The sequence below is a fragment of the Agrilus planipennis genome, unplaced genomic scaffold, assembly GCF_000699045.2.
Source record: "Agrilus planipennis isolate EAB-ADULT unplaced genomic scaffold, Apla_2.0 scaffold6, whole genome shotgun sequence".
NCBI lineage: Eukaryota > Metazoa > Arthropoda > Insecta > Coleoptera > Buprestidae > Agrilus > Agrilus planipennis.
Genome location: NW_020439302.1, coordinates 1,777,749 through 1,804,966, shown reverse-complemented (window position 1 = coordinate 1,804,966; position 27,218 = coordinate 1,777,749). Strand labels below are relative to the sequence as shown.

At 36.9% G+C, this 27,218-nt stretch overlaps 1 protein-coding gene across 3 annotated transcripts in view; it reads left to right on the top strand.

The window, feature by feature from the left end:
* The window catches only part of LOC108745118, a 131,983-nt gene that overhangs the window by 44,128 nt on the left and 60,637 nt on the right, over positions 1–27,218 (top strand). For all 3 annotated transcript variants that reach the window (XM_025978486.1, XM_018481192.2, XM_018481211.2), the window contains one exon: positions 18,202–18,273. In XM_025978486.1, coding sequence (XP_025834271.1) covers positions 18,202–18,273 — 72 coding nt within the window. The remainder of the gene's footprint in view (positions 1–18,201; positions 18,274–27,218) is intronic.

Below are 27,218 nucleotides of genomic sequence, written 5' to 3'. Positions count from 1 at the left end.
GTTTGTTCGAGCTTTGTACTTCTATCGCAATGTGACAATGCAAAAGCAGCGTAAGTAGACCAAAGAAATAAAATAGCGTTCATGGCCCAGTACATCTTGAGTGTGTGTGCGCGCGCTAATGAAGTAAAATGTGTACGTGTGTGTGTACTGTAAGTGTACTGGTGCTAGAAATGACATATGTTTGCGTAATCCGATACCTGTGAGATTGTGTTTTATTTAAAATTTTAACATAACTGGTTTCATACTACACAAATACAGCGATACCATTATAATTATAATTGTAGGTACCCGCAATAGTAACTACTTCAGTGGGATTTCCCTAAACCGTTAATTTATATAGTTATATCACTGCCCTTTTCTATATCCGCAATCAATCTTTGATAGGAATACGAAAATATTAAAAGTTTATCTATTAATCTGTTGTTGTGTCGTCCAAATCTAATGCTAAATTTTGAGCCTAATATTTCCTTTCACTTTTTTGCTTCGACATGAAATTATCGAGTAATTAGCAGTCACAAAAAAAAATTCAGTTTTTATCAGAGCGGAATCTCTTGCCTATGTAATCCAAAAAAAAACAGAAAAATTTGGAACAGGATAGACGAACTCGGAATCGAACGGTGTCTTCCCGGAAGCTAATCAATGGTCTAAACCTCCAGGTCATGCCGCTCGGAAAATTAGGTATGTCTCGTATTGGACAATCGTAGACTCTAGAGTAGCATATGCAGAGAGGTAGTTAATACCGGTGGGTCAAGACACATGCTTTCAACGTTCTGACCTATATGCTGGGCCACTCTGCGTATTAATTTAACCCGACATAATGAGAAATAGTCAATTTTCAAAAACCCAAGTCACTTTGCTTAATGTAAAATTGTAGGGCAAGGTGGCCGATTTTTGGTATCTAGGAAGTCAGATAAGTCAGGACGGAAGGATTAGTAGGGATATAAAGCAGAGGTTAGCACACGGTCGAGTCGCCATCAATAAAAAGAAGTCACTTCTATGCTCGCGAACGGTTAATTTACAAATTCAATAAAGATTGTTAAAGGTGTATGTTTAGAGCGCGGCGCTGTACGGGTGCGAAACATAGTCGGTGGGCGAGGTGGAAAAGAAAAGGTTAGAAGCGTTCCAAATGTGATGTTACAGGCGAATGATGAGGATACTGTGGATAGAGAAGGTTAGAAATGAAGAGGTATTAGAAAGAATAGGAGAACAGAGGACTCTATAGACATCAATAAGAAGTAGGCGAGATAGGTTGGTAGGACACCTTCTCAGGCATAAAGGACTAGTCAGAGATATATTAGAGGCAGAAATGGGAGTTAGGATGGGTAGAGGTAGACCTAGATTAGATTACTGTTCGCGAATAGTTAGGGGTGTGGGATGTTCTGGTTTTAGGGAAATGCGAAGATTAGCTCAGAATAGGAAGAAGGAGGTGCGTGTCCAACCGGCCATAAGGACTGACGACCTTATGATGATTTCCTTGTATCTTCTGAAGAAGTCATTAAATAGGGAAATCATTGTAAAGAACAATAAAAATTATGAATTTCCAATAAGCACAAAGAAATTTATTTATTTTTATGTAGTGATGGAATAATATCTATTAATTTTTCGTCCAAATCGAGATATCTTCTTGATGATTTCTTATGAAAGAAAATTTCACTACTAAGAGTTCAGTTGTATGAATAAATACATATTTACTTATGGTTTAACATTTTTACTTTCATGAAACTTGAAATCTAATTACAAGGTGACTAAAGCTTGGCCCATACAATAAATAATAATAAAAGCTGACGTCCATGAGTATATATTTGAGAATTTATCAAAATGAGTAGACCCATAACAGTCGCTATAATTTTCAGTGGTGCAGCAAGAAACATCCTGTATATATAGAAGTAGGCAATGCAAAGAATTCCCAGTGTGTGAATGGTGTGTTTTCTGAAATGCGAATTCAATACTTTGACGGAGCTTTATGGCTAAGAAACACGTTGTACCCTCGCTTGTCCGATGTTCTTTTGATCGTTTCCTTTTTTCAACTACATGTCGTCGTTGTTATTATTATTATTGGAGTTTCAGACGACGGATCTGATTTCACAGCAGATCTAATCACCGGAGGGAATTATGGGGGCATATACGGATACATGCATTAAGTATTATTTTATGGTACCGGTTTTTTTTTGCCTTTTTGATCGCGAAAGAACTCGCGGAATTCTCGCAGAAACTGAAATGCACAACGGCGCACTTGAATTGCATCAAACGCGTCGTGGATAAATGGTAAGTCACAGTAAGGAATCGCAGTTAGGTTATGAGAAATCTGCAGCTGCTCCTGACACCTAATTTCTTCATTCTCGAATCAAAATTATTTAATAATGCAACTGTTTACGTAATTAGTTAATAATGCAATATTTGTTTATGGTTTTCTAATTTTTCAGCTCCTAACATTATATTCGCTCTCTTCCTAATTATTGTTCCCTTGCATGCCCGTATTTTTGTTTTACTTTTATTTATTTTCATACAATACTGTTTTGTTAATACCGCTTCCATTTTATTTAAAGCTATCTCTAACTCCTCCTTTCTAGATGCTAATACTGCTATATCATCTGCAAATCTAAACATACTAATCTTTTGCCCCTGTATATCTATCCGTACAGTTGTACTGTCTTTAACGATGTTGATCGCGTCTTCGATGTATAGATTAAAAAGTAGCGGTGACAGTGTGCATCCCCTGCCTGACTCCCTTCCTAATATTTACTTCTCTACGTTGCAGCCCCAGCTCTATAACTGCCTGTTGCTCTTTATACAAACTAAGTATCATATTCTTCTGTCTTTGTAACCCATCCCAACATTTTTAAGTATATTTAACATCTTGTCCCATTTAACATTGTCAAAAGCNATGCGTCTTCGATGTATAGATTAAAAAGTAGCGGTGACAGTGTGCATCCCCTGCCTGACTCCCTTCCTAATATTTACTTCTCTACGTTGCAGCCCCAGCTCTATAACTGCCTGTTGCTCTTTATACAAACTAAGTATCATATTCTTCTGTCTTTGTAACCCATCCCAACATTTTTAAGTATATTTAACATCTTGTCCCATTTAACATTGTCAAAAGCCTTTTTTAAATCTACAGATCCTATGTACGCGCTCTTTCCTTTTTCTATCGTTTCCTCTACTATTACCGGTAAAGTTAGAATGGCCTCCAGCGTTCCTCTATTTCTTCTAAACCCAAATTGGTCTTTCGTTTTTTTTTTTCCTATCAATCCACTGTTCCTTAGCTGCCCTACACTTCCTAATTATTTCCCACTTTATAGCGTTATATCTTTTTTGCCCTTCTTCGCTTGTCCTGTTTTTATATTTCCGCCTTTCTTCTATTAGTCCTACAATCTCGTTTGTTATTCAAGGTTTCCTACTATCGGTTTGTGTTAAACCTAGTATGTCTGTAGGTTCTAACTCTAGGCACGTTTTAATGCAGTTCCATTCTGTCTCTATGTCCTTGACATTCGTCTATCCTTGCACCTAGCCTATCACGCGTTTCGTTACATTGTAGCTTCAAGCGTCAAGACGTCTGCTACCTTTCCTCTTTTTCAGAATGTTCAATTTAGGATTGATCTTCATAACCACTGGGTTATGATCCCTATCTGTATCTGCTCCTGGATAACTCCTACGGTCCTTCACTTGATTTTTAAATTCTTGCCTAACAAGTATGAAATCTAACTGATATCTCCCTAAATCACTTGGCATGTTCCACGTATAGCGCCTCCGAATGTGATGGTTGAATAAAGTATTCGCGTTTTTATATTTACCGACACAAAAATTGTCTTAAGTGCTAAAATCTTTTGTCATACATGCGAGCTTGTTATAACTTTTAAAGAAAATAGTGCCGATAGTTTTGAAAGTTAACAATTTTTTAACGTTCTGTCCCCTTCTATTTTATCAAAATCACATCACAATTTTCTAAATACGAATCTTATACGTTACATACATATTAGGAATCGAATTTTTAATGGATTGTTGACGAAGAATACATTTACTATCTTTATGATGTAATTGTTTAATGTAAATTATTATTTTCCTTTTTACTTCAAAGTGAAAGCTATCGTATAAAGACAAGGCATCTTTATAATAAGAGAAAAAAATTCTATAAATATGCAACAGGAAATGATCAAAAATGCTACGACAAACAACGTAATGTTTTAACGAGAATGAGGTCAAATTATTCTAATTAATTTTTTGTAAAGTGCTTATTCGTTTACTAATTATATAGATATTTTTAAGCGACCTAATTAAATTGTCGATTAAACAAATGTTGCAATGCATGTATGTGTCTAAAATTCTAATTGTCTTTTACATATTTTATATTTGCGACAAAAATCTGGGAACTAAAAATTTATTTTTTATTTCATATAAATAAAAATCGATATGCTTAATTGGAACTGTCCGTGTAATGCAAACAGATCTAAATTATGAGTGTCAAGTGCAATGTTGGCGCAAGATTGTACTAATTGATAAACTAGCACTGCAGTTGCAGCTTGTACTTCAATAGTCCATAAAATATTATAATTAGATTGGAATTTTCTTGTTACGTTAAATAGTGTACAAACGTCCAGCACGTAATCAGAAATTGTTTTTAGAGACTCCATATATTTGATATTACTGTGGTAATTCACGATTCAATATACATACGAATGTATTTTGTTGTAAAGTTGATAAAAATGTATGAAATATCTGTATATTATTCTTAGAGATATGATTGAAATATAGGCACTTCTTGTGGAAGAAGGACAAATACTTAAACACTAGTACAGGCTATTTCAATTTGTTAGAATTGTGACCTTGAAGAAATCTGCGCGAAGATAGAAAGAATACACACTAGGCATGAGCGAGACAGAAATAGTTGGAACAAGCTTGAACGAGCAGAGCTCTCGATGGGCGGTCTTAGAAGATCGGCTAGAACTGTACAGTACTAGACGAAAATGTTTAGCAATTTCTTAAAACAAAAATGTATATAAATTAACAATAGAAAACAAAGCAAAAGTTTTATAGGTGTGTAGAACGTTAAGTTAATTCACTTGTTATTATTTTTGGCTAAATATGCTTTTAAATAAAGCATATTCTTAAATTTTAACGAGGCAGTTTAAATAATTCTGCAAATGGTACTGTACACTTTTGTCTAGTTCTCGCTCGATGATCGGTGGAGAAATGAGCTCCGCAGACAAATATGATTGAATTTGGAATTATGCTACGGCACATCCTAATAAAGGGAAGGGGCATATCTCTAACTTCTTGAAACGTACAGTATATTATTGGTCATAATAATCATAAGGTCGTCAGTCCTTAACAGTGGTTGGACACGTACCTCCACTCTTTCCTATCCTGATCTAATCTTCGCATTTCCCTAAAACTAGAACAACTCACATTCTTAACTATTTGCGAACAGTAATCTAATCTAGGTCTACCTCTACCCTTCCTAACTCCCGTTTCTGCCTCTAATATGACTCTGACTAGACCTTTATGCCTGAGAAGGTGTCCTACCAACCTGTTCTCCTATGAGAAGGTGTCCTACCAACCTATCTCGCCTATTTCTTACTGACTTCCATATTCTCTGTTCTCCTATTCTTTCTAATACCTCTTCATTTCTAAGCTTCTCTATCCATGGTATCCTCATCATTCGCCTATAACACCACATTTGAAACGCTTTTAACCTTTTCTATTCCGCCGCGCCCCCTGTCCATGTTTCGCACCCGTACAGCGCCGCGCTCCAAACATTCACCTTTAACGACCTTTTAACCAACTTCTAAATCAACCGTAAATCTTTTGTTTCGTTAATTTAATACATAAATATCGATTCTTGTAGACGTCCAGATATTGTATGTTTATTATTCGTCGCCATACTTCCACAATTTTCCGCGAACTCTTAATGGATTTTGCATGCATGCCTTTTGAGATTCCCGTCCGAGGTTGTTGATAATAAATAAACGTCGTTATTACCACATAGTCGAGTTCGACAATTGGTTGCAACGGGCGAGTTCGACGGCGAGAAAAGAAGACAAAACGTGTAAAAAAAATTGTCAAATCGCGAACCGCGCGTATCATAGACTAAACACGCCTGACACGCGAGGAAAGATTTCAAATTCTCGATATTTATTGACACATTACTCGACCGTTGTGTTTACGAACGTGTGTGGCAAATGCGTTTCGGAAGTAACGCGGCTTCGTCGGTTGTGACGGTTTTATTTTCGATTATTTACCGACTTAAATTACCTATGTACCTACCGATCTACCTACATACGCTATATGTATTTTATACGTACAAGCAGAATAATACAATACATAAGCCCATGTCGTGTAAGACCAATTAACTAACTGGATTTGGTTTTGTCAATACCGCATGCCTCTACAAGACCATGGTTCTCAATTTTTGTATTGCACCAATTTACTTGTCAGTCATCATTTATCAACGAGTTGAACCTTTAAGTTTCAAAAAGTATTTTTCGTTGTATAATAATTAAGGTCCCTTTTTGATTATTTTTTATAATAATAGATTTATTGTTAGCGGACGGTGCATTTAAAGATGTCTCAGAATAGAAGAAAAGCTCTTTTTTGCAGACTTCGCCTTCCGAAAATAACCGGGTTCAACTCATGTGACTATGACTATAGTCTATTGACAGACGGTGCACAGGTGCATTCGAGCTTTTCCCACCTTGGTTTTTCAAAAAACATAGGAAATGGTTTTAGTAAAGATAAATCTTCTAGCTTCTCTCAAGATCCAATCTACGTAATTATCTCGATCTTATTTTTGGCCAATAAGATTACTGACAAAGATTGAAAGGATTATACATATTCCGATCATTTTTAAATACTTTTCATACAGATTCATTGTTAGAGGACGGTGCATTAAAGGATGTCTCAGAATAGAAGAAAAGCTCGTTTGAGCAGACTTCGCCTTCCGAAAATAACCGGGTTCAACACATCTGACTATGACTATTGACTATTGGCTAAATGTGCACAGGTACATGCGAGCTTTTCCCAACCTGGCGTTTCAAAGAACATAGGAAATGGTTTTCGTAAAGATAAATCTTCCAGCTTCTCCCAAGATCCACTCTTCGTCATCCATATAATAATTATCCCCATCTTATTTTTGGTCAATAAGGTTATTAGACAATGATTAAAAGGATTATACATATTCCGATCATTTTTTATTGCTTTTTATGTAGATTTATCGTTAGCAGACGGTGCATTAAAATATGTGTCAAACAAACCAAAAAAAAGCTCTCTTTGGCACACTTTGTCTTCTATAATTTTCTCCAAGAAAGGACTTTCAGGTAGGTACATGAAATTTAATTGATGGGCAGGGTATCTGGTTTGGATCGGTGGATACGGTCGAACTGCTACAATTTCTATCGCTTATTGGTATATTAGGTTTTGATTAACAATAACTTTTGTTGGTGTGATATTCTCACCAAGCAAACTTTTGGTGTTTATAAACATAGGCTCGTATCAACGGTTTCAACTCAACCCTTTCGTTGAAAATCCTAAGAATTAAAATTTCATTGGTTTAGTGTTTAAAGGACTTTTTGAGCGAGCCTCAATGTGGTTTAGGATGTTGTTGAGGGTGGTATTTAATGGAAAACTCACCGGAACCCGGAACAAAGACATTAACCATTATTATCGGGTACCCACATACCCGACTGTCAGGTACCCATCAAAATCACTGGCAATGGATCTCTACATTCAATGATTTTCTTTTGCATGAGGAGTATAATAACTACAGATAGTAGTAATTTTCTCATGAGCTTCGACTTAAATGAAAATTTTATATTAACCGGATATATCAGTTGTCATTTATTGCTTCATATTAGTAGGTTTATTGCTTGCGCTGATACACGACGAGTGTAAAACATTTGTTTACGTTTACATGTGCAATGCAAAAAGTGTTTGCTGGCAACAGAAGATTATTACGCTTCCATGTATAGTGGAATTGAGGAGCGACGGCGTCGATGGCAGACTTATTACATTATCATCACAACTGGAAATTCGATATAGTGAGAGTAGCATTTCCGTGGAATTCTCATAATACTCGGATCGGTGGCGATAACGGAATTCATGTTTCCACATGAAAATAATGGCTTCATTTATAAGAACGCGTAAATAATAATAAGACCACTACCTGTTCTACATAATAAACAATCTTATCTATTTACTTACACATATATTTGTAATACGCAACGTAGGTATTTAGTGATTTGATTCATCACGACGGCTTATCGCCAGCGACGTATTTCTTATTTTGCTTTTACAGCAGAGGAATATTTCACCGTTTTTTAAAAATTGTTAACAGTATACATTAGCTCGTAATCAATACATAAATAGTTACTAAAGTAAGTTACACATACATATCTACCTACACATGTAGGCACTAACTAGGAATATAAATTATATTATGTACATACAGACGGGTTCGACTACCGTGTTGTATCGCAAAATAAAACAAAAGTGCGCACAAAATGTCGAACCTTGTGGAACTCCTTTTGCTACCCGCCGGTGCTCAGTTAGTACTCATTTTGAAAGTATGATTACGTATTAAGTAACATTATTAAATAAATCAAATTGCTAGAGTTATTAGTTAAATGTTCCTAGAATTCATTTTGAAATGAATGAAAATATATACATATAGTTGGAACGATCAAGATTGGCAAAGTGCAATAAATTATCGGTGAGAATGGATGTATCTTCTTTCTTTCTTTCTCTCTATTCATTTGCTGCGTTTTGAACACGCCCTTGTTAAGTTAGGAAATTCTTCATGAGGAGTACAGACAAAGTGAAAAGAGATAACCGAATAATAGTAAGCGGTGCAAAGGTTAAAGGTTGCTTAGGTACACAAAACAACAGGGTTGGATTTATAAATGCCTGGTTGAAATTATATCTTTAAACAAGGGTTTTTGCTTTCCTAAATTCCTGAAAATGTCGAACTTTGTTTAATGTCCGATGCTGGCAACATGCTCATCTGTCTGCATCTCTTTCTGTTACATATTAATTGGTGTAATGTTATTCTTTTTTCTTTATTAGTGTCCGCTGCAATTCCTATCTGACATCTCTTTTCTATGTTGACGATATTCCCTATAACGTCTGTTGTGATTAGCAACAGTCTAGTCTAGTTAGTTACCCTAGACAAAAACTTTCAGTCTCTCTCCAGTCCCTCTGAATGTATAAAACTGAAAAATTGAGGGACTCGAGTCTCTCATAGAAAGACTGGGATCTCTGAAATATGTTGAACCAGGTCTATCGAGACATAACTTATTGAGAGATTCGAGTCTCTCGTTCAGAGATTCGAGTCTCTCGTTCCGAAACTGGGTACGAAATGAGGACCTTTCTATGAGCGACTCGGGTCTCTCGTTCAGAGACGCTAAACAGTTTTTTTTGCAGTCTCCCGACAGTCTCTCTCAGCGACACCAGAGAGACTCGAGTCTCGCTTTCAGAGACTCTAAGAGACTGAACATTTTTATCACGGGAAATTGAAAGAAGAAAGTAAATGCGACAGTTTTATTGCGGACTCTGCCAATTTTGAACGTTCTAACTATACCTACACTAAATAAATCTGTAGTAAACACCTTCGATGTTACATTTTCAAATAAAGTAAAATTTACGGGTTGTACGTTATCTGACAGGCGGCATATTTCTAACATTTCTTCGTTAGTCATTTAAGTTTAAAAATATCCCATGTGCCACTTTAAGACAAGAAAGTTTAGAATTTGTTTACTTCTTTTACAAATTTTCTTCGACTGTTGAAGCAACAATTCTCGTTTGAGCAAAGGTTTCAATTAAAATAATTGACGTGCGCGTATGGTTGTGTAATGAACTCGACGAAATAATTGTGATATTCAGTTGAATTAATTCGACGCGCCCTGTATATTTTACATACATTTGCTTCGAAAAGGGGCCCATAAACTTACCAGTCAAGAGACTGTATGAGTACGTACCAGTCCCAGCTGGCTTTGCTATATGGCCTGGTCTGGATCTCGTTGAAAAGTACTAACAGAGAAGCGAGGATTGTATTAACCGAGATAGTGTGAATAAATATAAGGTATTTAATAATTAACGAGCACAACAGTTCCGTGGGTGGGATACAATAAGCTCTTTATTTCGTAGGAATTGAACGCAGTGGGATTTCTGGAACTGAAGTACCCATTTAACATTTTCCACGATAAATGTTGCATACTACGTTATTTACTTGTGCACAGATATATCCGCACTTTTTTCTTCTTTTCCTTTCATTACACGAAAACGTAGAACATAGATCAACAACTATTCAACGGAATTTTATCAAAATGCTGTCTTCCAATGCTATTTTTTTTGTTTTATGAGTATAAAGCACGATCACACTGCCACGGACCTCGCCGCGTTCCACTCCGACTGGAATTTATAAGGGGTATGCCCCATGTGGCTTGCGAGCCTTATGTGGCTAATAGGAGGCATGCCGATACAGGGATTTCCCCGTAGATTCCTCATGAAAGTCCCATCAAAAAAAGTGGTGATACTAAAATGAGGATTGTTTTATAGGTTTTTCATATGGGTCTTAAGGGGCGGCAAACCTATCACATGTATAAACTTCACAATTAAATCTACCTTATGGGGGCTCGATGAGGCAAATCCGTTTGAAACTACTCTCGGTGAAATGAAAAAACTTATAATAATAATCCCCTTGCCCAATTATGTCGTCATTTCAATGAAATATTTTATATTTGCAATGAACTATCAAGCGTACTTCCTGATATTGTTTTTATGAAGCTACTGAAACCAGACGCATCAGGTGGAACAACACTAAAACGATTGCAATTTAAAGTATTATTGAATACAAATAATAAAGTTCATTTTCCCTAAAATTTTTAATGGGGTAGCAATAATTTTTCCCTGGGAGGGCCACATGCGGCATTCCTGATGATACCCAAATGCGGCAAAGCATTATATGCCCCATCCTTGCCCTAGGGGAGGGGCAACCTTACGGGGCCCACAAGAGGTAGTGTGGCTACCCACGTAGGGACCCTACCTGCACCCCCCACCTCAAAATTCCAGTCGGGACGCTGCTGTTTGTTTAGTCATCGATAGTATTGATTAGTAATAGAAGGCTGTGTGATTTGTTACATTATTACCTCTAGGCAGTTACGATGCGGTTTTTTTTTTTCAGCGAACGCGTTGCAAGCCTGTACTGACCTTTAAAATCAAGAAATTTTAAAACGTCTATTTTGAATGATTTTGATTGAATATTTAAAAAAAATATATATAATAGTCATGATAAGGGAAGCGTACATCCTACCTTGTTGAGTTTACGGAAAATAAAATGATTAAGTGAGTGTAAGGGAGGGTTCAAGAATTTGAAGTATTCAAACAGAATCTTTCCGATTTAAAATACCCATCCCTCCTTTAGAGGAAAAAATATGAAAATTGTGGACTTCCCTCTAATGTGAAATTGTTAGATACCTATTATCTAGTAGTGCTGGTTTGTATTAAAAAAATAAATTAAACGGAAGATAGGGAACAGAATATCTGTAAAGTATGATCAATGGCAAGATGACACGTTTTCGTACAGAGACATGTATCAATTTACAGGCGACGATGTGGTCATCATTAGCCTGATGAAAAACAGATTAATTTAATCGTTTATTTGGCAAACGACGGTTGTCAGCGGTGCAATAATTTTTCTAAATGTAGCTTGGCACTCGATTTCCAACAACACGCGTATAATATGAATATTCATGCCAAGTTTGTATAAATTATACTTATACAATACGAATCGCTGGTAAGGAGAAATCATTGGAATAAACAATTGAAATTCAATAAGTATAATTTTTACGTCGATAAAGAATGTTCCGTCCCGATTTTCGAGCTTCCATCGACATGTTAATGGCCTGCCGTGTCGTGTCTCTTGTCTCACTTCGACCTGTTAAAATGACGGATGCCCGTCTCGCTCTGACCCACGCTCGCACGTATCCACGTGAAGAGGTTTCACATTGAGAATGTTATATTCGTAGGTACAGCATTTAAATGGAACTCAAATTGTCACCTGTCATCAAGGAGTGCCGTGCATTGTATGCCCACAGGTACAGTCGCATGTACAAGTGTTTAATTTATTGTTTTGATGCTGTTTGAACAGCCAGCTTCGATTAATTTTCGTGTACGTGTTAATGAAAATTTTACCGTAAATTTATTCTTGCCGCTTTTACGGCCGTGTATTTTTCGAGCTCTCCGGAATCTCGGATTCCCTAAGAAAAACCTGTTTTCTCTCTCCGAACTTTTTCTTCTTCTATCTGTTTAGTAGGCGATGCATTTGCCGGACAATTGCCGTTTCTAGGGTAAACACTCGACACCACTACGTACTGTATGGTGCTAATAAAATATGCTACACGATCAGAATAGAATATACATACACATCAATACATATACACATACGTGGATGACAACAACAATAAGTGAACATCTGGATGATGGATCCCTACCATGACAAGAGGCGGGCATCTTTGACCCCTCGTGGAATGTCATAATAACCTAGCTTTTTCCACAATTGATGGGAACCCGTGCCAGCAACTAACTAGTCAGTGTTAAGTGACTAATTTGAATAAAATTGAAGTAATATTTAATTTTTAATTAGCACTAATGATCTTAGTATTATTTTAATTGATATTACGTGACAATGAAGCTGGACAAATACTATCAGACCACACGAGAGGTATTTTACATTTCAAGGTAAATTTATCGAAAATGCGTGTAGGACCTATCTGCCTATTGGGATCAGTTTATGATGGTCATCATCATCTTCTTCCTATCTTGAGGTAAAGAGGAAGATAAACAACCTCACCTCCTCACGCAAGCGATACTGTAAAGTGATCGATACACACTTGAAGAAATATTTGTATAATGATTTTCGAGGTACTTATGGAAATCCATAACCATAGTGAACCCTGAATTCTGCCATAATTCCGTATAAGTACGTTAACAAAGATAACAAAATGCCTTGGGATAGTTTGCATTCAAAGTAACTTAGATTGCAATTTACTAGAACTAATGTTTAAACTGAAAGAAGTGATAAAAAATGATCCTTCCAATCGTCGGGTGATGTCTCAAGATTTTTGACTTGCAGAAGGTTGCGAGATTTTGTACAGGATCTCTTATCAAGGATCTGAAGGACTGTATGATGCTATAACATCTACAATAACACATGGATCTAAAAGTAACCATTCCAAACCGTTGTACATTTCAAAATGAATAAAAACACCCTGGGTTTGTTGGTGTGTTGTGCTATAACCATGGGTACATTATAAGCTAGCAGGTATCGTAGTATCTTAGGTAATTGCTAGCTACTTGGTCTGATCGGAAAAAAGTCAGATTGTACTTATAAGACAGAGTGACGCTCGACCAGGGAAAAAGAAGTGGTTGGAGACGATGTAGGAGAAGAAAGAGGCGAAAAAAATCAGTCACGTTCGTGCTAGCACGTGTAGCAAGTACGCTCGTCACACTTAGGAATGCATAAGAAGTACAGTCAAGAGCAAGCCCGTGGTCGATTGGTAAAAGCAGTGGCGAAGAACTAACACAACACACCAAGCCACAGTCTACCACGTCAGTGGCTGTAGGCGGATACGTGTTAACTGGGTTCCGCGATTAACACACAATCCCGCCCAGTTAAGTCTTCATAAATTGCAAACGCTAAAACATCTTGATGAATATAGAAACGTGTATGCATATGGAATAGTTGGCGTGGTAGTTTTGTTTCTAGTTGATAAGACTATTGTCATCGTTATTACCGTGGAAACAGATATATCTAGTGTTTAATAATAGTAGATAATTGCAATACGATTTCCAATGGTAATGGGAAGATAATTTGCACGAAAGTGTCTTCATAATACTATTGCCAAGATAGTATAAGTTAATAGAAAAGTGAGAAGGTCAATGCTTTTGGAGTAGTTGGATGTAATTGTGTCTCAAAGGTATCTGTATCTTGACCCCATATTACACATTCACTTTCAAACTTTAACTTTTGGATGCTTCATTCCTACCAGCTGCTAATACTGGTGGGCGAGCACCCCCTCTCGACTACGCCAGAGGCTAGAGGGGAAGGTTTTCTTCAATCTCCTTTGAGGAATAGGGATAGATAAATATAATACGATTTGCAATGGCAATTGGAAGATAATTTACACGAATGTGTCTTCATAATACTATTCCTGAGATGGTATAAATTAATAGAAAATCGAGAAGATGAATTCTTTTGGAGCAGTTCGACGTAAGAGTGTCTCAAAAGTATCTGTATTTTGACCCCATATTACACCTCCACTTCCAAACTTTAACTTTTGGATGCTTCATTCCTACCAGCTACTAATACTGGTGGCCGGGCAATTTTTCTGGACTACGCCGGAGGCTAGGGCAGAAGGTCTTCTTCAGTTTCCTTTGAGGAATCATGGGAATATGCGGATAGATAATTACAATAAGATTTGAAATGGTAATTGGAAGATGATTTACACGAATGTGTATTCATAATACTATTCCTAAGATGGTATAAGTTATTAGAAAAGTGAGAAGGTGAATGCTTTTGGAGTAGTTGGACGTAATAGTGTTTCAAAGTAATCTGTTTCTTGACCTCATATTACACCTCCTCTTCCAAACTTTAACTTTTGGATGCTTCATACCTACTAGCTGCTAATACTGGCGGGCGGGTAGTCCCTCTGGACTACGCCGGAGGCTAGAATAGTAGGTCCTCTTCAGTCCCCTTTGAAGAATCGTGGGTATATGTAAATAGTGGTTGACGTGAGAATGATGAGACTGACGATATGAAGACAGAAGAGAGCGAAAGATTATCTGTGGAGGATCAAGAACCTGCAATTCTTCAGAAATGTGTTGTATTCATATATCGTTAGGGATGATCTACACGCTGAGGATGAAGCAAGTAGATATCCATCAACGTAAATTAATCTTGTTGAAGATAGAGCAAACCTATTGCTGTAACTTTCTTAGACTTGGCCAAAGCCTTTGGCAATGTCAATTAAACGATTCTTTGAAACATTATATTGTCATGGATTAAGAGGCTAAGGTCCTGGGTTCTATTACCGGCGAGGATGTGACAACAGCAACAAATTTTCCCTCATTTACCTGAGAAAGATACAGTACGGAACACTCAATTTTTGATTTCACTTTCAAGGTCTTATTGGATCACTTGTTTTGTGCTGGCCACTTATGAAGTAACGTCTATGAAGGCCCAATTGACGTGGACCCCCATAGGCACGCACCATTTACTCGTTTACTGACACCACTACCGAACTAACTGACCGCGAACTTTACTCGTCCGTCACTACAATTACACTTTTCTATGCAACATTTCTTACAAGTAATACAGTGTGAAATTTGCTTTTAACGTCGATGATCGTTTTTAGAAAGAAAACGTTCCGGCAACATGAATAACGTCCACTACGTTGCGTTTTGCGGTGCGAAGTAAAATATACTTGTTGATTTTCTCCAACTAGGAGAATCATTTCGAGAAAAAGCATTTGCTTCAGTATCAGTTTCGACAGAATACAGACTACTTCGAATTATTTTATTCGATTATGGTAAACCTTGTTGGAGCATACGTAATCCTAAAATGTAGCATCGTACGACAGATGGCGTTTACCGCGCCATTTGTGGTAGTTTCTAAAGCGTTACAAACTTTGTGACAATTACATTGTGTGCGCATTGCGAACATTAAAAATTATGATCTGCGTTTTTGACAAATTTTATGCAAGTAGGTACATTGTGATTAACAATTGTCTTTAGTAGGTACCTATATGTAATCGTTAAATTATGTAGGTTTTTTACCCATTGATTGTCCAATTGATTTATAATATTGATTAGCATTTATCATATTGAGGAGGATGAGATGAAAGGAAAGAGCGGGTCAGCTGTTAGTTTTGTAATGAAAGGTGCTTGTGCAGTTTTGGTACCTAGTTAAGGAGACGGCATTCGTCCGACCGTTCGGGAGGAACCCTAGTGTTAAATATGATCGATGGATGCATCCCAATAATATTATCGCGCGTTTAAATATGAATAGGCGGCTCGTTAGCATATTTTAACATGGTTTTTGGTAACCCTTTTCGAAAATCGATTATCCGCCTGCTCATTTGCATACGATACCGTATACCCTTAATGTGTACACTCGTACGAGAGACCGTGCACATGTTGATTTTGTGTGCGTGTGATTTAGTGGGACAAAAATCGAATTTCGGATGAAATCGAAACCGACAAGTCGGTAGTCACGCGAAAGGTTTTTTTAGAACGATCCAGCCGAGCCTGTTGCTCTCTGTCGTCAAGGTATCATATCTTAAACGTGGCCATTTTGCAACTGCAGCCGTATGTCGTACGACGATTATATTCAATCTGGCGCATATGAAGGTCCTAGATGGATAATCACCACTTTTCTGAAAGAAGATGCAAAAGTTTTTGTGTATTTTGCTCTCGGTATAGTATATAAGGCTCGTGAGGTCACACATTTAGGGAGTCCCCGGAGAAGAACACTTATTGACCACTGACACGGTCGGTTAAAACTAGAGATGGATCGAGTGCCCGGTTTGGATCCGATATGTGGCGGATTCGGAACTTTTTTTATGATTCGGCCAGGTACCCGGCAGTAATAGAGAAAAAAGAAAAAGTCAACACCAGCAATAATAAAAGATCGTCAGTCCTAAGACTGGTTGGACACGCACCTCCGCTCCTTCCTATCCTGAACTAATCTTCGCATTTCCCTAAAACATTTCTAACCTTCTCCATCCACGGTATCCTCATTATTCTCCTGTAACACCACTACAGCGTCGCGCTCCAAACATACACGTTTAACAATCTTTTTCGAATTTCTAAATTAACCGTTCGCGAGCATAGAAGTGACTTCTTTTGATTGAAGGTGACTCGACCCTGTGCTATCCTCTGCTTTATATCCCTACTACTCCTTCCATCCTGACTTATCTGATTTCCTAGACACCTAAAATCAGCCACATCTTCTAATCTTTCGTCTCCTATCTTTATATTCGCTCTTTCCCTACTTTTTCTTCCTTTTGCATTCCATTGGTCAGTAAAAAAAACTTAACCTAATAAAATTGGTAATTAAGACTCCATTGGGATAAGTTCTTTGTCCTAATTTGTATTATTTACTGATTACTGTACTCGATTGTTTGTTATTTTGGTGTAGTTCTTGTATTTAGTTTTTCTCATTAACAAGAATACATAGTATAGTCGAACTGTTACAATTTCTATCACTTGTTGATATATTGTGTTTTAATTGTCGATAACTCATCAACATGATTTTCTCACCTTGCACACTTTTAATATATATAACCACCATAGGCACGTTTCAACGGTTTCAAGTCAACCCTCTTGTTAAAAATCCGCCAACCAAGAATTAAAATTTCATTGGTTTAGTGTTTCTACAACAGTTTAGACCGGGAATTAATTTGGTATCCATCAATTGTAGTGGTTTTGCGAACATCTCTAATTAAAAGTGAAAAAAACTTGACCACTTTGGTTAGGTTATTTCACCACTGTATAATTTTTGTGTTGGCATTCTGAAAATAAGTCGTAACTTTACCTAAAATAATCAAAACATTAAAAATTGAAAGGGGGTAAATATTGTATACAATTAGCGTTATTATTATCGATATTATTGCAGTTGGGCAATGCCCAAAGGCATCATACGCGTATTTCTATGTCCGTATATTGACGGAAGGGTCTGGCAGTCGAGTTACCTTTCTTCCTTGACGAAATAATTAGGTCTCGTATCATGATACCTGATGACAGGACATTTTAAATGTACGAATCATATACAAGGGAATTTAGATTAGGTAGAAAAGTGTTTAATATCAGGATATTGACAATAATTTGACGCAGAATTTGACGTCTTTTGTAGGAACCAACTCGTAATTAGTTTGTGCCCTTTAATCACCTTTAGATTTCTCTTGATGAAAAAATGTTTTAGAATATATTGTGTAAACAAATTAATATACTACAATTTTGAGGCTACTGCCAGCGTGGACCAGTTTTAAATTCTTCCCGGACTCGAATTTTTGTTTCAGATTTCACGTGTTCTTGGCTGGCGTGGCCTCCAGTGGTTACCATGTCAAAACAGTTCAAAAAAACTTGAACTGAAATATATAGAAAGCTGTAGAAATATTATTAGATATATTGTTTAAACAAATAATTTTGTTACAGATAACCATTACGATGTTGGGATAATAGATGATTTTGGTCCTAATACAAACGGGATGTCAGTTCTCGAAAAGGGTGAGTTTACTTTTCCAATTTATGTAATTTTGACTGCTCTAAATTATCATAATTATAAGACTGTAGTTAGAAAATCCTCTGCGTGCACTCGAAGTCTAGGAATCGACGTTTTTTTAGAGTATTTACTGACAAAACTAGGATAATTAATTAGAACCGTACGCCATGAGAAATCCATTATTAGACAGTTAACGTTTTTTTCTAATGGTTTTGAAAACGTTTTAAACGGAGTGTAAATTACCTCGTCTCGTGCTCTTAATTTTATGGGCGAGCTCCGGAGGTCTAGTAGTTTCCATTACTTTTTTGCAAAAACGGAGACAATCGCAAACAAAGAACAATTTCATTTACATAACAGACCCTTTATACCAACGATCGACAATATAGAACTTAAAATTCACAAATCATATTTTATTGTATGCAAATTCGTCGCATAAATATCCGCACCGAATAACGAATTTCTATTTCGAAATTAACATATTATAAATCGTCTTTATTATGTAGAAGGAAAATATATTGCAACGGCGTTAAGCCTTTTTATTGTAAAATCAGCCGCACATTCATACATATACGCGATATACGTATGTCTGTCTGTATGTATGTAAAACTTCGCCCTCTTTAAAAGCGTATGCAAATCGTTCCTGATATTTGATATAGGCTGCTGCCGTTGCAGCCACAACACGCGGCCTTCTGCTGGCTGCTCTTTGCTTCATGCGAATGCTCCAGTACAAACCTCTCTCTTATTGTAATAACTTACCTCTCCTTTGAGGGTAAAGTTTGTCTATCTACAATTCTGTTGAAAATGCCGAATTGTAATAAAGACGTTTCTCCTTTTTCTAGATTCCATATTTAACTACACCTTAAAAATGTGGGTAATTGTCCAGAATTATTGCTCCAGATAGGGTTGCCACCCGTACTTTATTATAAAGTATTGTACTCTATTTCGACTGTGCGTACGTTATATATTACACTACACATAAAGTACGCAAAAATATTTTATTTAAGGCCTTAAGTAAACATCGTAATTTTGTAAGCGATTAATCGAAATTCAGAGTACTTTTACATCAATAATATTGCACAGAAAAATGGCAACTCATATTTACGGAACAACCTGATTTCCCAAATCTGTTCAACGTAGTGTCACTTTTGTTGTCCGTTCCGGCCACTTCAGCATTTACAGAAAGAGTATTCTCTGTTATGAACGCAAAGTGGCGGGAAGACAACAGGAATAAAGCTTCATTAAAACTAATTAAAAATCAAGTTTTAGTTTACTTAAATCTTTGTTTGCTATGTTTAGAGGCTATTAATATATTTAAGAGCGACAGCAATTTGTTACTGGCTGCTAGGTGTCCCAAAAAATTTGTTTTTAAAAACAAAAAATAAAATACTTTATTTTTATCCTGAGTACTTTTTTTTTTTTTGAACCATTTAGTCGAGAAATACTTTACTTTAAAGCCTGAAAATGTGGCAACCCTAGCTCCAGACCATAACCGCTCCAAAAATTTTAATTGAATGATAATTTTTCAAAATTGCCTGCATTGGTGACGTCATTTGTTTGGTTAGGTAGATTTGTGACAGATTCGAGTTTATTTAATGCCCCTGCTCGCCGGAGGTTGGCTGATATGTTAGAGTATTTAATTCACAGAATGTATTAGTTTTATACATTTCCTAGTACAATATCGGAATTTTATACAATTCCTAGATTTAGGGCTCCAAACCAAAATCGCTCCAAAAATACATCATAGGGTATATGGTGTATGCATAACTATTATTTCTTTTTATATTAATAAAAGAATTTTATGTAGTGACAATCGTGAGATAAGGAGATTAAAAGCTTGTATAACTTTTAACACCACCCCCCTTCCGCCCCTGATCTTCTCACCCATCTCCTTCCGTACCTATAGTTTAGAACTGCAATTTGAATTTTGAAAAATTATGATTCCAAAAATTTTTTTTATTTTATTTATAAAGTCATAAAAAACTGTCTCCCCAACCTTCTAGTATCTAATTCTATTACGTAGAATAGCCGGAAATCGACGAAAAAAATTTTGGAGCGATTTTGGTCTGGAGCCCCAATTCTGGATAATTACCACAAAAAATGTTTCAACTTATTTGCTACCACAGCTTTAATCCTTCTACAAATTCTCTGATGATTATTACCACTGTAGTAACTAGTAAACAACAATAATGTTGTTGGGAACCAGGTTCTCCAACCTACCCTACAATGTAAAGCCGTAGAGTAAAGCGGAAAGATCTTTTAGGAATCAATGCCTCATAAGTTTTTGGTATCATTAAATCTAGATTCTATTTGCTTTATATCCCGGAAGTATTATTGTAATAGTTCTCGTTTTAGGTCATCTTATTATTTTATTTATAGACATATACCGATCAAAAAGCTTTTTGTAGTGTATCTATGTACTTTTGATCTGATAAAAATATTGCGGCTATTGTTTCCTACTCATTTTAATTGTTGTTTGAGAAGCAAAGATAGAGAATCAGATTGATAATAATTAAATTAGAAAACACAAGTTACCATCGGGCTAAATTAATATCACGTAATATTTTCGATAAGATTGATTAGGTATCTGTAAATCTGTGTATTGACAATCAGTAGCTAGAGTGTACGTAATTAAGGCACTACAAAGTTTTTCACTAATTAAAAATTTATTTAGGTATAATAGTGCATATATCAGGCCTATCGATTTTACGTGACCGCCTTCAACGAAATTTCATCTTCTGTCAATGACCAATGACGACGCGTATGTCTCTATTTCTTTAAGGGCTCTCCGAACATGTGACCTTACGGCTAACCGAAGATCAACGAATTAAATTTTTACATAGCTACTTATAAGTATGAGAAAGGGTCCGTCCCCTGTACAGCGCATTGACCCTAATTTCTTTTTCGCAATGTCCAAAACAAGAACCCGCTAGAAAGGTTAAAGGTTATGTTTTAAGTACTGGAAACTTTATAGATTATTTTCGTCATGAGCGCGTTAGTCCTCCCAAAGACTAGTTAAACACGTACATTCACTTCTTATTCTTAATATAATGAGCCAATTTTTGAATTTCTCAAAAATTAGAAAAAAAACCTTAAAACTTTTGGGTGTTTCATTCCCACCAGCCACTAATGCAGGTGGGCGGGTAGTCCCTCCGGACTACGCCGGAAGGTATGGCGGAAGGCCCTCTTCAGCCTGCTTTCAGGAATCGTGGGAATGGATGGGTGGTGATTCGGGTGAGAAAGATGAGACGAGCGAAATGAAGGCAGAAGAGAATGAAAGATTATCTGTGGAATATTTCTGCCACAGCATTTGTCTAAGTGATCCAAAGAAACCTCAGAAGAACTTGGATCAAGGCAGACGGACTCGGAATCGAACCGGCGTCCTCCCGAATGCTAAGCATTGGACTAAACCTCTAGGTCATGCCTCTTGGTCAATAGCTACATCGTCCCATATCTCCAACTATCTATAGGCCTTTCTTTGCCCCCCATTACACCTCCCCATCTTGCTTCCCATATGTACTTCACAAGCCCTTCAAGTCTCAAAAAGTGTCCTATATTCTTATATCCCTCTTGTTTCTATATCCTTTACCTTATGCCTACTGCTTTTTCATCTTGATTTATCGGACTTATGAGTATATCGAAAGTCGGCGATTTCTCCTAGTTTTCCATCTTCAATTTCCATAGTGGCTCTTTTGATTGTTCAACAGTTCAATTAGCATTTAGGTAACAACAAAATAATGAGAACTCAGTCTGAAATTCCAACTTTTTAAAACGTTTGCAGACCCGATTCCGTTGCGTGTTACAACAAATGACGCTTATTGCGTTTGAATCAGGTTGTTTTCTTGTTCATGTCTCCTTTAAATTGTCCGATTCTGTAAATGGAGCGTTCGAATCGTCGATGGAGAAGTTAAATCAGTGTCACTGTTTCTGCCTTACAAAGTGCTCCTCGAATGCCGCAGGTATGCAAAGTGCGAACTGGTACCAAGTGAAATGCCTAGTAATTGCTTCTTGAACGATTATGGAGTAAATTATTAGACCTTTGCATGCCGTGGTAATTAATCGTCGAACGCGTTCTTGAACTGAAAGGTAAATTTCACTATTCATTTGCAACAACAATAAAAAAAAGAGGCATCACATGGCTAAATTGAACTTTAGGAATTACTAATACGTAGGTACCTAGTCATTTTAAATTATCGTTATGGCTGTCTCAAACAGTAATGCAATATTGAATAAATCGAATTTCATTTGCCTATAGCTTTTATTCTGATCCTTGATTAGGAATCGAAACTGTAATGAAATATCAGATACCTACTTCAACGTATAAATGATACAGAATGTTAAAAAGCTTTTGAAATATGTTTGAGTATTAATTCTAAAAAAGGAAAATTAATATCCGGTAGCGCTCTCACTCAGAAATGCTAAAATGAAATAATCCTTAAAGTTTTCGGGTGATAAAGATGAATTTTCGTTTGTCAGTTTTTGAAGATTTATGAGCTTTTTAGTGAATGTGTCCTAGAAAATTAGTTAGTTATTTATGCCCAAATGCTTTACGACAATCATCATCTGAATGAAATTCTAGTAAAAAGCTTTAGTACCTGGTGGTTATAAGCCATGTCTAATAAAAGTTCCAGGATGTTGCGGATATCATGTGTTTATGCATTCATTACAATCAGATGTTGAACTTTTGATCATGTCATCATCATCATAAGGTCGTCAGTCCTAAGACTGGTTGGATACGCACCTCCACTCCTTCCTATCTTGACCTTTTCCTATTTCCCTAAAAATTAGAACATCCCACACCTTTAACTATTTGCGTAGGTCTACCTCTACTCCTCTTAACTCCTGTTTCTTTCTCTAATATGTCTGACCAGACCTTCATATACCAAAAATATTTAATGACATTTATTCGTTCAACTAAAGATCTTTAAATAAGCTATTCGAATAGAAACCAATCGATTAAAAGCTCTCTTTTTCAACTAACCAACCAAACCAAGCTTTTTACAACATACTTTACAAAAACGTCTTTATGTTTTCGAGGACTTGTAAGACTGTTGGACAATCTGTTCTGAAATGAAAACTAATAAACTGTAGTCCATCTCACGTGGAAAACTAATATCAATATTACATGATAAAAACTTTGTGAATGAGCGTCATGATAAAGCTTTCGATACTCTCTCTCTCGACTAGGATATATCTTCAGTTATTAAGAATTTGAACTTTTGACGACGGCATCGAAGTTTGAGGATCGATAAGTGGTGATTTGGGAGGTGTTGATATCAATTAAGAACTTCAAAATTCCACGGACCATAACATTGAACCCGGAAAACAATATCGATCCAATATTTTAAATTAACCATTTCCAATGAGTTTAGAATCTTTTGAGCTGTCTTCAGTTAAAAAATTAGAAGACATTCATGGAATTTCTAAGCTTCTTATACCTTCAATGGCATAAAAATAGGTATTTAAATGCAAGAAGCATTTCAAATAAATCACATCTCGGTTGGACACGTACCTCCACTTCTTATTCTTAATATAATGAACCAATTTTAGAATTTCTCAAAAGCTAGATCGTCCCAAATCTCCAACTATCTGGGAACCCTAATACAATCTGTAGGCCATTCTATGCCCCTCATTACACCTAGTCCTCTTGCTTCTTCAGTTGTTAAGAATTTGAGCTTTTGACGACGGCGGCGTATAAAACTCAGGGTTCCTTTGAGCTTTAGAATAACGGAAAGTTCGAACTCTTGAACGATATCGTCTAACTGGAATATCGAGGCCCGGTCGGGGTACGCGCTTCGCGGCGCAACCGACGCGACATTTAGTTTTAGTCGCGAATGTCGCGGGGCAGCACTCTCTGTGCTCGCGCTTGGCCTTCTTTGATTAGCGTGGGCGCGTTACCTTTCGCGCGGACTGTACGTACTCGCGTAGTAGTCTTATGATGTGGTTTGAATGAACATAGTAAGGGAATTTGAACGACGTGAACGACCAATGGTTGTCGAGTTTTCTGCAGTGGGACGAACCTCCTCTGGGAGCCGGCCAATCTTGCTCGTTGAGGTTGCTACATTCGCGCGCGAAACGCCGTTTCTAACGCAATTAAATTGCGTGCCTTGCACGTTTCGCTAATAAAACACTTGACGTTTATATGCCAGCTTTTACACATATGTAGACACGTATACGTGGCGTAGTCATGGTCAGCCGCGACACGCTACCACTAATACAATAATCGTTTCGTATTATAAAATATTAAATTACTAAAATTTAATATCTATAACACTTTTTTTGGTATGGGCACCTAGCTATGGGGAATCCCGGGTGCGCCACGACTTATGCACTGAAAGCTCTGGCCCGTCTGCTGATGGCTTACCCATTAACGATAAAGTTAAAAACGCAAGCCTTACATAAAATAATTCGAAACTGCCAGACGCGGATCGCGATTTCGATCTTTTTGGATCTCATCAGCGCGTCGCAGACAGCTCCGACAGAAAACAGACCAACCTTTACCTGCTGTCTTAACAGCGCGTTTTAGAAAATACCACAAATGGCGCGGTAAACGCCATCTGTAGTACGATGCTACATTTTAGGATTACGTATGCTCCAACAAGGTCCATTTAAATATATGGATATCTACTTGCTGAAAACGAATCCCGGCGTAACTAACCTCAACGTGATAGGCACGTTACCAAGCTTCACCTTCGTATAATTCACAACGCTTTTCTCAATGTAAAGTTACGTGGAGCCTTTATATTTAATGATGCTTAAATATATCGCGTACGTTATCCAAATCGAAAGCTTTTGCGATTTTTCTTACCCAAGAAAATTTCGCTTCCTGGCTTTCAATGAGAGGTTCATGCGGTGTGGCCCACGCAAAGAAAAGGAGAAGATAATGTCCACAGAGTATCGTACCTTTAAAGTTACCATTATACCAAGGTACACAAGGTATAACCAGGATTTTACTATCGTTTACAGAAAAAAATAAGCCCAAAAATTGATTCTTTAGTTTATCAAAAATGGAATGTTTCACCATCTCCCCCAGCAAGGGAGCTCCTACTCCCCTCTGCCCTCTCAGATCTCTCTCCCCAGCTACCCCCCTCTTCACACTCAGATTATCATTTATGTTATGAAAATAGCAAAATTTTACGAAATAATCTCAAAAAAATTAGTTTTCTTGTTTTTGCCTTTGGTTTCGTTACCCCCCTCCCTACCAGGAGGAAGTTATTCCTGTTCCCCTTTCTTTTCCTCTCTACTGGAAACTAATAAAGCAGATCCATCTTTTCCATTCTTTTTTATCGATTTCGTTGTTGTTATTTTTAGTGCTGATTCCTTTTAAATCGAATCTTATTGGTGCACTTTAGCGAGTAATCGAAAAATGTCATTAGGTAGTACTACGTGTAAACTGTGAACTTTTAAAAAATAAACAAATCTTAATTAACCCTATGCGCATTTGGCAGTGAACGAATGCGCGAGGAAGAAAATGTAGCAGAGCGTTCAACACGTCTAAACAATTGCTGTCAAATTAAGTCAGTTTCCTATTTGGATGTGTTTACTGAAACGATCAGCCGACGGGACTTTTTGTTTATTGTCTTCTGTCAGCGAGTTATTTCGATAATTGCTCAAAAACATTTCTCGTTCCACGTCACTCATCTCGTTTTATGTTGGAAACGAACGGAATTTAAGAAAACAGATGTGCAGTCAAAACGCATTTTCATCATTAATATATCTCTGCGTTACGTCGAATATAGTTTAAAGGTGGTACGGGATGGATTTTCGGGCTTTAGGTGCCGTCTAGACGGCGACAATTACATCGAGAACGAACAAAAGTATTTAGAACCGAAACTGTAGTCTATTTCAGCCTATGAGAAACAATTATTATGGTAATAAAACTAGATTCGAGTCGATTTTAAGATTATTCAAAGTGTATTGCACTATGACTTAGTACGGGTGCGAAACGTTATCGACGGCGGACGCGACGGTCAGATAGAGAAGGTTAAGAAAGAGATACTGTGTTATAAGCGGATGATGAAACTACCGGATATAAAAAAGGTTAAAAATGAGTAGGTGTTAGAACGAATAGGAGGACAAAGTCAATTAAGGATATGGGATAGGGAGAGATGGAGCTGCCTGCACAACCACCACTTTTTAAACTGAGGATCCTAAGGTAATGATGAAAATTCGTCAAGTAGATAGAATAATATTAAATACAGTGGATACAACAACATCGGTTAAAACGACGACTCTGATGTAACGTCGGTTTTTGATAGTCCCGCAAATTAAACGACTACAAATTCGGATATAACGCAATTTTTTTTTCACTGAAAATCCTTGAATGATCGCATTACTACCGATATTTTGGCCCAGTCCTTAATTAGTGTTTTTCCGAAATTGTTCATTTTGTCTGGTCAGATATCAAGTTATAATAACGAAAGTCGGTTATTACGTCAAAATATCGCCTCTCTCCAGGTTAACTCTTCCCTGTAACTAAATTCTACTGTAATAATAAAAATCTCTGAAATTTGTTACGTGAAGTACGTTATTAATTTGAAATGCCTACATTACCTAACTATTAAAAGTTATGGTAAAGGTGTAGATGATGGCCCTCCGGAGGTTAGGGTGGGGGGATCGAAAGAGGACGTCTCCCCCACCACTGTACCATAAAAAGTTTGTGGCGGTCTCACCCCCATAAAAAGTTATGGGGGTTCAAAGTTAACAAATATGCCAATTTTTATACATTTCTAGGCATGTAAATATTTATATAGTCATTCTTAAACAATATTCAAAGGTAAAACTAATGAAAAAATACATAAAAATATTGAGAAAGTTATATAAAACATTATTTAAATATCTTTGTCAATAGGTTAGGTTAGGTTAGGTTATCGGGTTTTCATAACTTTTTATGGGGGTGAGCGCGCCACGAACTTTTTATGGTTCAGTGGTAGGGGAGACCTCCTCTTTCGAT